The sequence below is a fragment of the Thamnophis sirtalis genome, unplaced genomic scaffold, assembly GCF_051295495.1.
Source record: "Thamnophis sirtalis isolate CommonGarterSnake01/CBP01778 unplaced genomic scaffold, rThaSir2_p1.2 scaffold_4, whole genome shotgun sequence".
NCBI classification, from domain to species: Eukaryota; Metazoa; Chordata; class Lepidosauria; order Squamata; family Natricidae; genus Thamnophis; species Thamnophis sirtalis.
Genome location: NW_028261384.1, coordinates 24,518,799 through 24,535,882, shown reverse-complemented (window position 1 = coordinate 24,535,882; position 17,084 = coordinate 24,518,799). Strand labels below are relative to the sequence as shown.

At 37.9% G+C, this 17,084-nt stretch overlaps 1 protein-coding gene across 1 annotated transcript; it reads left to right on the top strand.

Moving 5' to 3' along the window:
• Positions 1 to 402: 402 nt before the first annotated feature.
• GTPBP10 (GTP binding protein 10) lies at positions 403 to 16,755 on the top strand. The gene is made up of 10 exons (XM_014051558.2): positions 403 to 541; positions 2,100 to 2,293; positions 2,384 to 2,475; positions 4,221 to 4,365; positions 4,891 to 4,964; positions 8,167 to 8,219; positions 11,292 to 11,399; positions 12,620 to 12,697; positions 13,348 to 13,471; positions 16,361 to 16,755. The coding sequence occupies exons 1-10, from the start codon at positions 506 to 508 to the stop codon at positions 16,561 to 16,563; spliced, it is 1,107 nt and encodes a 368-aa protein (XP_013907033.1). The 5' UTR covers positions 403 to 505; the 3' UTR covers positions 16,564 to 16,755.
• Positions 16,756 to 17,084: the final 329 nt, after the last annotated feature.

Below are 17,084 nucleotides of genomic sequence, written 5' to 3'. Positions count from 1 at the left end.
GCGGTGCTCATGTCCTTTTCTAAACTGAAGAGGGTATAACTATTGACATCTTAGAAAAGGAAAGACTTCTTTCCGTTCCGAGTTAAATACCTCCAATATAGTGAACACAGAATGGTCATTATTCAAAACAGATGAGATAGATTTTGCAAAATAGCTTATTCTCTGACATGAAAAAGGAATAATTGACAAACAATGATATCTATGGAGAAGGCTGCAAAATCCATCGGATTAATCCGTTGGAATGACGTCGAAACTGGCACGCGATGCTTCATCCTTTGCAATTTCAGGAACATCCCTATCAAGCCAACGGTGCACAAGTGCCCATTGCCGCTCTATTAACCCCGGCCGCGTCTCGCAGAACGCAGCTCCGTCCCCAACTTCCGTTATGACTTCCGAAGTGGAACAGGGCTGTCATCTGACGTCATCATCCCGCGTCCTCCCGGGCTGCAGGTTCTCACCATTTCGGAATCCGCGGCAGATTTGCTTAAACGTATCGGCGGGTGGTATGGTGTGGCTTAGTCGCGCTCTCTTAGGCAGGCAGGTTAGTGAAATCTTAAAAGTGCCCACCCTCTCTTCCCCATAGTTCGTACCCCTGGGAGAAAGAGGAGGGATGCTCTTGGATGACTAGAGGTGGTCCAAATTATTGAACTTTTTCCCAGGTTGATTATGGTCTGCATGTGCTACTCTTCAGCTCCTACCGTCTCAGTCATCCCCCCTCTTTGTTGGGGACTTTGGATTTGAAGGGAAAAGCGAGTGGGGAAAGACACTTGGTTTGGTGGAGATGCTTCTCTTAAGGCAGGTTCCCCCCTCCCAAAATGTGGTCCTAGGACTTTTTTTGGGTGGCGGGGTGCCCCTTCTCGGTGTTTGTGGAATTGAAATTATTTGCAGCCCATGTTGAAAACCTTCCATTGGACAATTTTGATATACAGTAGCAGCAACCAATGCATCATTTTTCATTGCTAATATGAATATTGACTGATATAAACCCATATAAACAAAAACTCTTTCAGAGTCCTTGTCATTTTTATAAGCAGGAAGAGGTCCCAAGGGAAAACAAAACAGCCTTAGTAAATGTTCCTAGAGTGGTTTGAGGCACAGGCTGGCCCCAGCGCACAATATGTTTTGCCTACTCCACAATATGAACTTAGTCCTTATGGTCAATTTATGGTTCAGTATGGATGAACTTAGAAAATTGGTAGTTTGTTTAAATTGTCCCTTTACCTCATAATGAGTGTGATGGGCAAATTAGAAATGTATTGGTAATGAATAGCTGTTTAAAAAGAGCAATTGAGTTTTGTCTGTTAAATTTAAAAAAAAAGGAAATGCATGCCTATAATTATTGCTTATTGTTGGGATGTGTCTTAATACTGTCAATTTCTGGCATTATGTTTAATTTGATTTGTTTATAAAAAGCATCAGGAAATAGTTTCTGAAGAATAAATTCACTGTATAGGACTTACTATGGCATAACTTTCTATAGAGCTAGAGATTGCTTCATTCATTTAATTAATGACCTAATCTTAGAAACTGATTTATGCTGGGTATTAAGATATTAATTTATAACTATGCCCATTGCATAGATCTCATGTATCTATTGCAATATAGTTATTCAGATTTTCAGAACCTGTTTAATTTTCTATTTATTTAAAGCATTCTTATTCTGCTTTTCAACAAAATCAGCATTGATATAGCTTCCACAAACAGTGAATACATATGTTGTGGTTTGTAAACCACGATTTAGCAATAACCCAGTAATAGAATAATAGAATAGAGGTAATAAAGGAAACCATAGCTATGGTTTATCTTATTTGATAAACCATAGCTAAAGAAACCACGCTTTTAATAAAATTTATAAATCCAACAACTATTTCATCTTCACTAAAACAGTGAAGTGCCATCTTCAAAAACTGTGCTTTATTTGTTCCTACAGAAATAAAATATCAAATTAGAAATATTTTGGCTCATTATAACATGAATAATTTCATTTATAAGAAGTCATAGTAATAGACCATCTCTGCTCGGTACATCTTTTTTTATAATACACTGCAATTTTCTGTTGGGTCTGAAGTATACATATTTTAATATATTAACTTTTTCAGTATGGCAGATTTATGGATGATCTAAGGATCTATGTGAAAGGTGGATCTGGTGGAATGGGTTATTCCCGCTTAGGTGGCATTGGAGGAAAAGGTGGTGATGTCTGGTTAATAGCAGATGAAAAAATGACCTTGAAGAAAATGAAAGATAAATATCCAAGAAAGCGGTTTGTAGCAGAGGCAGGAACCAACAGTAGGTGAGTCCTTTTCATTAACTGAGAATGCATGTGATCCTCAGTCCTGTCCTAGAAAACAGTCATGTGATGTTTATTTTTTGGTCCCCCAAGTATTGCTGCACTGAAAGGTAATAAAGGAAACGACTGTGAAGTAACTGTGCCTCCAGGAATATTTGTTACTACAGATGATGGGAAAGAGCTTGGTAAGAATCTTCATTACTTTTATTGTCATGTTGAACATAATAGCAGCTTGGGTATCTTTCATTTTTCTTCATGCCAATTTTTTTTAATGCTCCAAGATAAAATTACAACTCCCAACCTTCCTATAATATCTTGAACACTTAAGCTCCATTACATGTTTTTTTTCTGCAGTAAATAATTAATGGCTTAGTCTACCTTCTAATGATACAATGCAACATAATAAACCTAATGTTTGACTGCCATTGCAGAAATATCACGTGTCTATTGAAATTGTATATATACAGTTGTTCAGATTTAGGAACAGAAAATAATTGATAATTTTCAGATTCTATTTAATGTTTCATTTAATCAGAAAAATCAGCATTCAGATAGCTTTCACAAATAGTTACTAGAGCAAATATTGATGCTTATAATTTAAATGATATGAAATATAAATAAAGAATAGAAGGGAAGAAAAACAAGTTTAGGCATTGTTGTTCTTAAAATTACAATTCTTATAAAGTTTGAACAATCTGCTGGAAATGTTTATTGTTAGGCTAAAGTTGTTTGAGGTCAAAGCCACCTAGTAGCAGGGAATAGACCAAGCTTGTCACTCTAGTACAGGGATCCTCAATCTGTGGGCCACAGCCCACTATTGGGCCTTGAGCTGTTCAGAACCGGATTGCAGAAGTGGTGGGCACGCACACACATCCTACTTGTGTGAACAGCAGGCACTATCCTTCACTATGTGGAACTATCCTCCCTGCTCGCCCCTCCCCCCCTTTCCAGAAAGCTGGAAAGGTTGGGGAACTCAACTGCTCTAGCGGATGTTTGTTAATTGTTCAGACCCCACTTCCCAAACACGACAAATCCTCTGACATGAACTCAAAACATTCCTTTATTAGGAATGCCGATAGCCCTGGAAAAAAGTTTCACTCGCAGGCTAAGAAGTCCGCCCGCCCGGAAGATGAATAGTAGTATCCCAGAGCTAGGCTAGGGTGGGGTCTTGCTAGCAGCAGTGACTCTTCCTTTCCCAGGCCACAGCTTTCCACTGCTCTCCTCTGCCTTCTGTGCAAATACGCATCAGGCACTGTATCCAGCTGTTCCTCTTGTTCTTCATCAACCACCTCCAGCCCTGACTCTCCATCCGTGGGTTGACAAATGGCCCAGGCTCCACCTCTGTCTCTCTCTCTCTCTCTGCCAGCTTCATTCCCTCTTCCCCCTCGGAGCTCCCAGGGTTTCCTGGTGCTGATCCTGACTCCCACGTCTCCTCATCCTCCGATTCGGCTGCTGGAGGGGCCGGCGGCCGACAGGACACAACACTAATTTATTTCCACTTTTTTTTGTAAGCTATATTTTAGGTTCAGCTCAATGGAATGTAAACATTGAGATACTATCATATTGAGCCTGACTCCTGATTATTATAGCGACAAAGGCATAAAGGTCTCCTGGCAAAAACTAATTTAGCTTTCACTTCTGATATTAACTGGTAATTTCAGATTATTCAGATTTAATGTGATTGTTTTCATAAGGCTTTGAAATGAACATTAACTCATAGAAGCCTTTTGTACTGTACTTTTTCTATTCAATGTGTTCACCAAATGATGAAAAAATCTATAATTTATAGATGATTGATAAAAAAAAATCCAGGTTGTTGAATTAAACAGGTTGCCTAATAATACAGTATACTGTTGAAAAATGCCTATTAAAATGAAGTTCTGTGCTAATGATGCAAAAAAAATTCTTGACATTTAATATTTATATTTAGGTAAACTTGACAAAGAAGGAGAAAGATTGTTGGTAGCCCATGGAGGTATTGGTGGATGTCCTGTAACAAATTTCTTGCCCACCAAAGGTCAAGCTCACACGATACATCTTGATCTAAAACTTATTGCAGATGTCGGTTTAATTGGGTAAGTTATTTATTAATTACTTCAGTAATTGAAGTAATTTCCTTTGTACTACAAATATTATTAACTCTAGCTTTATTTCAATGACCTAACTATTCATTTACCTCCAGATGCTAGAATCTTTTTTTTTTGCTTCCTATTTCTAATTAATTTCAGAACAATAGAGAAAGGATTGAAATCTGTAGTTTTGTTCAAATCCTGAAAAGATTTTGTAGATTTAGAATGCAGAAGGAAGGTCAGAAAAATATACTTCCTTTGCTTAAAATTGGGAGATGGAGTTTGCCAACAATCCAGCATATTCTGGGCAAGATAGGAGGGTGGAGGCAGATCTTACTCTAGAGAGTAGGATGTACCAAAGAGACGAGACTATTTTTTTCTTCATTTCTGCAATTTCCAAGACATTTCCATTCGTTATTAGAAAATATTTAGTAAAAAAAATTCATTTGCAATTTAATAACTTTGTTCTATTGTATGTAAAAGCTCTGTATTAACATTGAATGGTAATTTACTCAATTCTCACTTTTCTAGATTTCCAAATGCAGGAAAGTCATCTTTATTAGCTAGGATCTCTCGTGCCAAACCTCAAATTGCAGATTATGCTTGTAAGTAACTTCATATATTTATTTATTACTTATTATTAAATTTATTTTCACCTATTCCACCATGGGCCTACTCTAGGCCAGGGATCCCCAACCCCTGAGCTGTAGGCCCTACTGAGCCATGGCCTATTCAGAATTGGGCAGTGCGAGTGGCTGGCTGGAGTGCATGTGCATGCGCAATTTAATATGCAATGAATGACGGGTTGTTGACCTCACAGGCACTAGCATATTGTTCATATAAGTCAAGCTGCATGTCGTCGTGCCATTCGTACAAGTATTGTGTGCTGGCTACCCTTCATACAGCCCAATTCCCTTTTCCCCATACCCCCAGCTTGGCCTCTAAGCCGCAAATCATTGTGGACTGCTGCTTTAGGCAGCTTACAACAATAAAAACAAAGAAGAGTATAAGCAAAACTGAAGTAAAACAACAGAAAAGAAAACAACATGATATGGTAATCAAAACAATATGATAATCAAAGAGATAGACGGGTGAAGAGCAGCGAACAATGGGAGATGGAATCTGCCAACAATTCAGCAGAGCCAGGAATCCAGATTCCTGGGCAAGATAGGGGGTTGGAGAGGCAGATCTTACTCTAGAGAGTAGAATGTACCAAAGAGAGGGGACTATTACAGAGGAAGTTCTTCTGGGTCACAGAAGTTAGAGTTCTTTTACCAACAAGATCTGTAGTAGGCCCTCTCTGCCAGCAGGGGTAGGACGGGTTTGTCCTGGCAGGAAGAGACAGTTGCCATAGTTTTCCTCCGAGAAACAAGTGTCTTTTAATTTCATGGCTGCAGTCACTCTCTGCAGTGATCTTGGAGCACAAGAAAAAATAATCAGTCATTGCTTCCATTTCTCCCCTTTCCTTTTGTCATGAAGTGATGGAAGTGGATGCCATGATCTTAGTTTCTTAATGTTGAGTGTCAAGCCAACTTTTGCACTCTCCCGTTTCACCCCATCTAGAGAGTCATTTTCATTTTCAGCCATTAGAGTGAGATCGTCTGCATATCTGAGGTTATTGCTATTTCTCCCAGCAGTTTTAATTCTGGCTTGTGATTCGTCCAACCGGACATTTTGCATGATATGTTAAATAATCAGAGTGACAATATACAGCCTTATCATGCTCCTTTTCCTATTTTGAATCAATTGGTTGTTCCATGTTCTCATTAAACCCACATACAGGTTTCTTAGTAATGTGGTACTTCCATCTCTTTAAAAACCTGCCACAGTTTGTTGCGATCCATACAATCTTTAGCATAGTCAATGAAGCAGAAGTAGATATTTTTTTGAAATTTCCCTTGCTTTCTTCATAATCCACTGAATGTTGGCAATTTGATCTACAGCTCCTCTGCTTCTTTGAAACTCAGGTTGTACTTCTGGTAATTCTCGGTTCACATATTACTGAAGCCTAGGACTTTGAGCATAACCTTGCTAACATGTGAAATGGATGTAATTGTACAGTATTTTCAACATTCTTTGGGATTGGAATGTAAACTGATCTTTTTCAATCTGTGCCCACTGTTGAGTTTTCCAAATTTGATGGCATATTGGGTGCAGCACTTTAACAGCATTATCTTCTAAGATCTTAAATGGGTGAGCTGGAATAGTTTTAACTCCCCTAACTTTGTTGTTGGTAAGCTTCCTAAGAGCCACTTCACTTTGCACTCCAGGATGTCTGGAGATCAAAGTCAGTGATCACACCATCATGGTTATCAGAGACATGTATATATTTCTTGTACAGTTCTTCTGTGTATTCTTGCCACCTCTTCTTAACCTCTTCTGCTTCTGTTACTCTCTACTATTTTTACCCTTTATCATGTCCATCTTTGCATGAAATGTTTCCTTTATATCTCCAATTTTTTAAAGAGATCTCTAATCTTTCCCATTCAATTGTTTTCCTCTATTTCTTTGCATTGTTCATTTGAGAATATCTTCTTATGTCTCTTGGGTATTCTGTGGAAAGCTTAATTCAGTTGGGTATATTTTTCCCTTTATCCCCTGCCTGTTACTTTCATTCTTCCCTCAGCTATTTGTAAATCCTTATCAGTAAGCCACTTTTTATATATTTCTCTACTATGCCTTTATTTATTAATTAAAATTTATATATAATTTTAATCACACTTTTCCCTGGCAGCTGACAACCAATATCAGTAGAAAACATTGTTTTAAAACAGAAAAATAACCCACAAAAATATGTGGGAATATAAATATTTTTAAAAAGAGCAAGGAAAATTATATCACACAATGCCTTCCTCAATATGAAACCTCATGATGAGGATTGTTAATAAGGAAGATCTTCCTTGGCAGGGGGAGGATATTAGGGAAGCAACCAAAAAGGTTATATCTTTATTTCTGAAATCATAGGTTCAGTAAAAAAAGTATTAAATATTAAATCAAAAAGCATTAAAGGGGAACACCAGTTCTTGGAACTATATTTGTTAATGAGACTTCCCGTAACTAGGGTGTGGGAATGGAGAGCATCAGTTAATGCATGCCACTACATGGCAAAGCTGTAGGCTACTTTTCTGGTACAGAGCTCTGCAGTGTAACAAGTGAGGGATGATATGCAGTGAAGAGCAGTTTATACCTTAATCACAAATTCTAGGCTGCTCAGCCAATGGGAAGATGAATCCTCTGGCAGATGAAAAAACCCTGTCAGAATAACCCTTGCTATGTATCTAAGGGCATGGGAACATAATTTTTTTGGTTCACATGATGTATAGAGGTTTACAACCAGTCACTTAGCGATCATTTGAAATTACAATGGATACCCCCAAAATGTTCCTATGGTCTGGTTCTGAAGTTCCAGCAGCTCCTTCCCTTCCCAGGACAGTTAATACAATTTCATTTTGGGTGGGTTGGCAGCTGGCCTGCATCTACAGCAATATTTGCGGAACCCCCACATGACTACATTTCAGCAAAATTGACTCATAGCAGATAGTAGATTTGCTATTGAGTGTGTGTGCTTGTATGTGCACGTGCACATGAGTGTGTGTATGAAGACAAATATATGTATCCTGGAATAATGGTGCAAAATCCAATCTGGGCTATCCCCAGGTCCAGAAATTTAGTCTTCTGGTAGCTTTCGGATTTTCAGTAGCCCATCCTTAGAGAACTTTTCTCTCACACTGAACAGATAAATTTAATCCAGGGGTAAATTTTGAAAATCCTTTAAACCATATTTGACTTATTTCCTGTTTTTCACAGTTACAACATTATCTCCTGAAATTGGAACTGTGACATATCCTGATCACAAGCAGGTTGGTTTACAATATAATTTTTATATAAAATATATTGTCGAATTCCATTTTTGGCAATGTTATATGAGTTCCTACTTGCTTATAATGGAAAGAGTGCTGAGGGCATTGTACATTTCACATGTTTGTTCCAGATCCCTAATTAAGGCATAAAGAGGCTTTGATGTTAATCTGTTTTTTAAATTTATCTCAGATCTGCAGGCCTCAACGTTGTCTGATTATCTACAAAATAAAATTCCATAACTATTGTTTTGAAAAAATGTCAATATTGTCAGTATTTTATTAAAGGATCTATATTTTTCTGCCTTACTGATTTCCTGTTTTTTCAGCTGAATCAGGATTCTACGAGCAGAGTAACATTTAAATAAAGAAATATTTATTCTGATCTTTTTAATAGGTTAATTCTTTTATCACTAACTTTATGACTCAAATTGTCTCTTTGTGTGCTCCACAGGTAAGTCAGCAAGTTTAGTAAATATTTGTAAACATAGGCAGTATCTGGGTGCATTATACTAAAGGACCATTAGTCCGAGATTCAATTCTCTTAGTGGTTACTATATACAGGCATTCCCCAAGTAGGGCATAATCGCAGTACCATTACGTTTCTCAAGTTCTTCAGGAAGAAATAGAAGTGATAGAAAGTTGGACTATACAAACAATGCTTTGATTGTTGTAGTAATACGTGATCATGATTAAAAGCTATATGTGCTTATTCATTATGATAATTTCTTTCAAAATAAGCAATGTTAAAGTATAGAAAACGAATAAGGAATAGTATGCAAAAGAAATTAAAAACATGAGATAAGAAAGGAAATAAAACTAACTCTCAACACATCTCCACATTTATTTTTTGAAAATCGTTGCTTCTACACATCCATGCCCTGTTTCATTCATTTCATTTCATTTATTATATTTATATGCCGCCCTTTTCCCCCGAAGGAGACTCAGGGCGGCTAACAAATCAAATCAGGGAAGGGGGGGTACAGACAAAAAAATAAAAAATAAACGATACATAACAATACATAATTTAAAAACACACAATAGTCATACCATTCTAGACGGGGGCAACAGCTCTTTAGCCCCGGGCCCGTGGGAACAGCCAGGTTTTAACGGCTTTGCGGAAGGCCTGGAAGGTGGTGAGGGCTCGAATCTCCACGGGGAGTTCGTTCCAAAGGGTCGGAGCAGCCACAGAGAAGGCTCTCCTCCGGGTAGTCTCCAGTCGACACTGGCCGGCGGATGGAATTCGGAGGAGGCCTAATCTGTGGGATCTAATCGGTCTAGCGGAGGTGATTGGCAGCAGGCGGTCTCTCAAGTACCCAGGTCCAATACCATGTTACGTATGTTATCCTGTTTTTTAAAAAAGATTTCTTTTTATGAAGGTTTCATCAACTCCATCCAACTACATCTTTCCATTTCTCTTGACCCATTTAGTTTCCATATACTTGTTTTATGAATTACCAACAATTGTTGAGTCTGGGCATTGTATGGCACAAACTTGTTTGTTTGAAAGTCCCAGAGCACTTTAGTTTCTTAACCACCTCCATTTTGTGGTCCCATCACTTATTGCTTGCAGGTAAATGGTATTTCTTGCAGATATTTCTATGCACCATTATTGCTACTTTATCATGTTATGGTTTGCAATCAATTTGCAGCAGCTGAATATGTGGTCTGCTGTTTCACTCATTTGCAGATACAGCATTTGCTGTCTGTTGCTGTCTGTAAGAATTGAGAATACAGAAAAATTCTAAACAAATCACTTTTGTCACCATATGCTGACCGTTCTTATTTATCAGCCAGAAGGCTCAAATCTAGGAATCCCCACTGGCTTGCACAACATCTGCTCAATAATTTTGACATTGATTCCCAATGGAAAACCAAATCAGTTGCTGAATGTCCAGATTTAGGAAGACATACTGTATAAATGACCCCACAAAAAAGATGCTAGGCTTTGATTACCCTGCCAGCAGTGGACAATTCTGAATAGGATTTGCATCTCACACAGTGTCTGCTGAGATACATTGTATACATTGAGCATAGTATCCTACCTTCACTGTGACTGTGGGGTCCCATGTCAAACTGTAGATCACATCGTCACCGACTATAAACAGGGCATATACCAGTATATGATTTCCCCCACATATAAACGATGATGCATTTGAATGGTTAGATGGCCTAGACACTGGTATCTGAACAGGAAACTTTTTAATATTTATATTTTATTATGTTTTTTTAAAAATCTAAGTGTCCAGGTAATCTAAGAGACTTCAAAGTCTCATCCTATTGTTTTTAAAGAGCATTCAAATAAAGGCATTTTCCTACTGGAAAGATTCTTATAATTAATCCTAAAATTTTATTTTAAATCCATCTAGACCCTTAGTTTGTTTGCAACTTTTAAAAATCAAAGATCTAATTGCCCTTTTGCTGTTTATTTCAATTCTTTTTTATTCCTTAAATTTATTTTTAAAGCTTCTTTCACTAAAGATTTACAGAAACTCAGTGCAATAAAATATAAAATGTGTGAATCAAAAGGTTCCTAACAGCTGAAATACATTTTCCAAAAAAAGGAAGTATTTATTTTCCCAAAATTGAATATAGGAATAAAAACAAGTACAGGCTATGCATATGAATTCACTTATTTGTCTATATCTATATCTATCTACCTACCTACCTACCTACCTACCTACCTACCTACCTACCTACCTACCTAAATAAATAAATAAATAAATAAATAAATAAATAAATAAATAAATAAATAAATAAATAAATAAATAAATAAATAAATTTTGATGCTATCCGTTTTGCCTATAAAGTGACTCTAGGCAGCTTACAAGTTATAAAACAAATAGACAAATAATTAAAATATTAAAACATTAAACTGCACAGGTTAAGATTTTAAAGCTATAGTACTTAAAGCTATATTGTTATATGTTATATATGTGTACTGTTTTTGGCTTCTTGTTATTTGGGGGTGTAGAATTACCACATGAAGTTACTAGCTTCCTAATGATTTTGATATCCACTTGAGTGAATTCAACAGAACCAAATCATTAAAAAAATATTTTTCCTCCTCTTTAGATAACAGTTGCTGATCTTCCAGGATTAATAGAAGGTGCTCATGCAAATAAAGGAAGAGGCCATAAGTTTTTGAAGCATGTGGAAAGGACTAAACAGCTTCTCTTTGTTGTAAGAATACATTCCTTGTCAGCATTTGCATGCTTAACTTAGACTGATTGACCAACATACAAATTGTGTTTTGGGGTATATACTTGTATATAAACCAACTCATGGATAAACAGATCCTCAAATTTTAAACAAAGTACCATACAAATGCATACCAGCTTATTCACAAGTGTCACATTTTTCATGGTGTTTTGGTTAAAAAAATGAGGGTCAGGTTATATGCAGAATATATGAGGTTCACACCATGTTAATCAGTTAACTATTGTTTATTAAAGCTTGAGTTAATACAATACCTTAGCCAACTCCAAAGCTCCCATAATTTTGGCAAAGCATAATATCTGAACTTCAAACTGAAAGCAATTCCCAAGATGAAGTACTGAAATATTTTCATGAATACAGAACACTGAATATATATTTAAAAGTATGAATTCTTTAATATTTATGGCAATTCACTTTTGAAATTAAAGCCCTGAGTTTCCTAGATTGTCCATCTAAATGCTGCTGAGCAATCAGTTTAAATAGCAAAGGAATAATTGGTAGTGAATTTTTTGGGTAACTTAGAAGAGGGGGGACATTTGTGGTAGAATTACCACCAGATCTATAATACAAAATAGCCAACTATGTAAATGTCAGAGTTTGTTGCAAAAATCAAATCCAGAAAGCACAAATAGATAACTGATTCAGCAGGATTCATTAACTTCTTTATATACATAATAACACATGAATAAATGTACAATATCAACAGTGGATTCTCCAACATTGTAGTAATTACAGGCAAAACACACACAGAGGAGAGATTGGTCTCCAGTTTCAATTCAGAGTGCAGACTAGATTAGTTCTTTTGCACAGACTCAAGATTTACATAGATAAGCCACGCCCAGGCTCTAAGCCATCTGGCATGGCTCTCAGTCACCAAATAGTTCCCATTGGCTGATCCAGTTGCCATGCTTATACATTGGCTGACCTTGTTAGCATGTCTCTGCCAGTTCATAAATATTTTGATAGTAAAGAAGTTTCTATAAAAAGATATATGCAGATATAATGGCACACATAAAAGTATATGAATTATTTAATGATTTCAGTAATTTAGACGTTAAAGGGCTATTTTCTGAAACTGCTTTGTATATAAATAAACAACTGCATTATTAACTTTTTTCACCTTTATTCATCATTTAACAAAGATAACCATGTGAGTGAAAATATTCATTATTTTTTAAATTTAGATTGATGTTTCTGGGTTCCAACTATCTTCTCAAACACCATTCAGGACAGCTTTTGAAACTATAATGTTACTAGCAAAGGTAAAAGTCTGTTGCAATATCGAACTATATATAGTTTCATGATGAAATATTTATTTGCATACTAAATCTCTTGAAATTATAATATTGAGTTTCAATTGTGTTATATGTGTGGACATTTTTCTCTAGTATTTCTAGGGACAGGTGATAATAAGGATGTTGAGATAATTTGTCCCTGGAAGAGTCTGCATAACTCAAAGCAGTTTAGCGTGTTTTATTTCAATATAGATAAAAATATTGCTTTTTATTAACAGTGGATTTCAGATCTGGCCTCTAAGTCAGAGAATGGCAACAATTGTGTAATCATATTTCAAAAGTATACCATCACCATAACATTTAGTTGTGTCTGAATCTTGGCAACTTTATAGGCAAGTGCTTTCCAGTTATTTATATACCTAGAAGTATTCATCTAAATGAACAAAAAATGAAACAAAAGACACCTTGACTTTTTAAAAAATGTTTTATTTGGGAATGCCTTTCACTGCCAGTACAAAACTAAAGTTACATGTTCATAGGATGAACTAAAATATATGATTATACAACTGCCTTAATATTATATTGTACCATGTTTATATTATGTTAAGTAATACTGAATTGCTTGGTAGTCAAATATTTTTCAAAAAGTGTATTATGTATGCAAATTATATTTGAAGGAGCTGGAACTGTATAAAGAAGAACTTCAAACTAAATCTGCATTGCTTGCTGTGAATAAAATGGATTTGCCTAATGCTAAAGAAACATATGAAAAATTAATGGAACAACTACAGAAACCTCAAAGTAAGATTCACTTTGATTCGTTCCTTTTAAAATAAAGAATAGTTGTGTCTTTTGGATATAACAATAACAATAATTGATAATTGTGAAAATTGTGGCTTCTCATAAATTAGAAATTCATAGCATGATTTTTAATTACCTAAATAATAACTGTGGGCCAAGAAAGTAAAATACCAAAAATATTTCTATCTGCATCATAATGAACACACAAGGCCATTGCTACTTGGTGGAGATGTAGTTATCCCAATTTCAATTCAAATTACTATATTTTTCGGAGTATAAGATGCACCTTTTTTCCTCAAAAAAACAAGCTGAAAATCTGGGTGCATCGCAATGTGAATACAGCATTTTTTTGCCTCCCGAAGTCCCACCCCCTTCATCAAAATGGGCCTGCCTAGCCTTATGGAGGCTTTCAGAGAAATCCTGGGTGTTGGGGAGGACAGAAATGAGCAAAAAATGGGCCGTTTTTTTGCCCCCCAGCAGCACTTTTATAAGCCTCCACAAGGCTAGGCATGCAATTTTTTTGACAAAAAAATAGCCCGTTTCTGCAAAAAATGGGCCATTTTTTTTGCTTTTTGGGGGGGGTCCTCACGTTGCCAGGAGCACTCTGCAAGCCTCCACAAGGCTATTCATGCCTTTTATTTGAAAAAAACAGGTCCATCTTCGCAAAAAAAGAGCCGTTTTGGGGAGGTTTGCAGAGTGCAAAAACTTTCCCCGCCTTTCAGAAAGCTCTTTAGTTAGAGTGATTGATGAGAATTACATTGATCAAGTTCTGTGCCAGCAGAAATAAGTCTTAGGTGTTCTCTCTTTCTATCCCTCTATCTACCTACCTACTTACCCATCTACTCTCTCTCTCTCCCTACCTACCTACCGTATTTTTCTCTGTCCCTCTATCTACCTACCATTTGTGGCCCAGCAGGAGCCATTGGAGCTGCCACCAGACTTCAACAGTGAGGGGCCCTATGAGTCAGCTCTGGAGGATGTAGAGGACCCTGGATAGGGTTCCGACTCCGAGCAGGGCGCAGAGAGCCTGGTTGGCCACCAGAAGGCACCTGAGCCTTGGACCAGTGGGGAGGAGGCAAGGGAGAGTGAGCTGGATGCCAGTAGTGAGTTGTTCCTGGATGCACGGCATCGAAGAGATATTAGGCGTCAGGAACAGTTGCGCAGTTACAGAAGGTAATTGCACTCAGCTGGTGGTCATTAGGCTCCTCTCCAGACTATAAAAAGACTCCTTGTGCACACACCCCTCTTTGCAGAACTCAACACAAGACTGAATGTCGGAAGACATGACTGTGAGCTTGGCAGGCTGGATTGTGCCAAGCCTTATCTGTGTTTATTGCTGCCCAAGCTTGTCTGTGCCGGTTTGCTGCCAAGGACCTGTCTGTCTGTTAATTAAATGCCATAACTTATCTTTGGCCTCGAGTGTACTTTGGTGTGGAACAAGGGGGGTCAGAACACCTACCTACCTACTCTCTCTCTCTCTATCATATTTTCCCCAAAATACGACCTGTCCTGAAACTAACGCCTTACCACATTTTTCGTGTAAGCAAAAATATAAGCCCACCTCTGAAAATAAGCCCCCTGGACCACCACCACCCTCTGGCCAGGCAGAGCACCTCTCACCGACCTAGCGGTATCCCGAAGGTGCCAAGCCGCAGGAGCCGGGGGGGGGAGTTGCCAAGTGGCGGGTTCCCGAAGAGCAGGGCACAGCCTCAAGGGTGAAGCAGCCATAAGGTGTCCATGCTCACGAACAGCCGCCCAGTAAACCCCCTCTCCAGCTGGGCAGAGCGCCTTTCACTGACCTAAGGGGTATCCCTAAGGTGCCAAGCCACATGGCGCTCTGCCCGCACCCCAGCTCCCACGGCTTGGCACATTAGGGATACCCCCTAGGTCAGTGCATGGAGCTCTGGAAGACTATCTGTCCAGAAGACTCTCTGTCCGGCAGCCAGCCCACAACCATAGAGCGCATTCCTAGAGCGGCTGCTGCTGGAAGACTCGGCAGCCATGTTTTGGAGTTTGGAAGCCAGAGAAGAAGTTATGCTTAGAGTGCCTGCAGGGAGAGCTGGGCCAGGGCATGGTGAGGCTGGGAGGCATGCTTGCTGGGGGTGGAAGAGTCACTCGCGCAACACCCTTCTCCGGCCAGGCAAAGCTCCATGTAGTGACCTAGGGGATATCCCTAATGTGCCAAGCCGTGGGACCTGGGGAACAGGCAGAGCGCCACGTACCTTGGCGCCTTAGAGATATCCCCTAGGTCAGTGAATGGCACTCTGCCCAACTGGAGAGGGGGTTTGCCGGGCGGTTGCTCATGAGCACGGTACCTCATGGCTGTTTCGCCCCTGAGGCTGTGCCCAGCTTTTCGGGAGCCAGTTCGCAAGGGAGCAGCTGCCCAGCAAACCCAAAACAATAAGTCCTCCCCCTATAATAATCCCAAGGTCATATTTTGTGGGGCAAAAGAAACACGGTACCTAGCTACTGTATTTTTCTCTCTCTCCCTCTATCTACCTACCTGCTCTCTCTCCCTCCCTACCTACTGTATTTTTCTCTCTCTCTCCTTCTTTACCCCTCTATCTACCTACCTACTTTAAAAAAAATGCCTCTTCAAAACTTAGGTGCATCTTATACTCCAGTGCGTCTTATACTCTGAAAAATACGGTATCTTCTTATACCATCATTGAAAACAAATATATATTAACAATCATGCATTGGCCTTTTTTTTCTTTTTGTCTTAGAATAGAACCATATTAAACAGAGTATAATTACCCTCTTCTCTCCAAGAAGGAAATGTTAGAAGCATCACTGATCATTTTCATTGCATTTTATTTTCCTTTCTTAGGACACTTCGTTGTAGCTTTCTCTAGCCTAGTTATTTATGACATATTTTCTTATTTTCAGATTATTTACACTTGCTTCCACCAAAGATGATTCCTGAAGTCGCTGTCAATTTCAAAGAGATCATTCCTATATCTGCACATACTGGAGAAGGGTCTGAGCAGTTGATTGCATGCTTAAGAAAAATAATAGATCAAGAAGCAGAAGAAAAGATTGAAAGTTATCAGAGGGAGCAACTCAGTGCATTGCATCTCTCAAAAATATAGCAACATTTTTTCAATTAAATTAATTCAAGTTTTGTAATTCTGCCTGTAATTAATTGGTTCTCTTTCTTAAACATAAGTATTTGTATTTTGTTCTTGCAAAATAGTAAAAACATATGCAGATTTTAAAGTTATGTATATCATGAAATTTGTAGAATAATTTTTAAAACATGTAAATATGTACTCATATATTGATCCTGGTGCTCAGTTTTCTTTATGAAAGACTTCAAGAAGAATACAATAATTATTTATTTTGAGAGAGCACAACACATTGTCCTAGAAATACCTAATGCTACAAGTGATTTCTGGAAATACTTTGGATAGAAATGTTTAAATTACTTATAGCCATTCTAGTGGCAGTTGTAGAAAGTCCTGCACTGGTACATCTTTTAGCATATGAAGTGTTAGTACCACTTTATTTTGCACTACTAAAACCATACTTGGACTATTATGTCCAGTTTTGATCAGTGGGATACAAAAAAGATTTTTGAGACTCTGGAAAGAGTATAAAGAAGTGTACAAAG

Excerpts from the sequence above, each read along its gene's own strand:
- GTPBP10 (XM_014051558.2), top strand. The coding sequence starts at position 506 with ATGGTGTGGCTTAGTCGCGCTCTCTTAGGCAGGCAG. Across the intron at positions 542-2,099 it reads GCGCTCTCTTAGGCAGGCAG|TATGGCAGATTTATGGATGA; the intron begins GTTAGTGAAATC and ends TAACTTTTTCAG. Across the intron at positions 4,366-4,890 it reads GCAGATGTCGGTTTAATTGG|ATTTCCAAATGCAGGAAAGT; the intron begins GTAAGTTATTTA and ends TCACTTTTCTAG.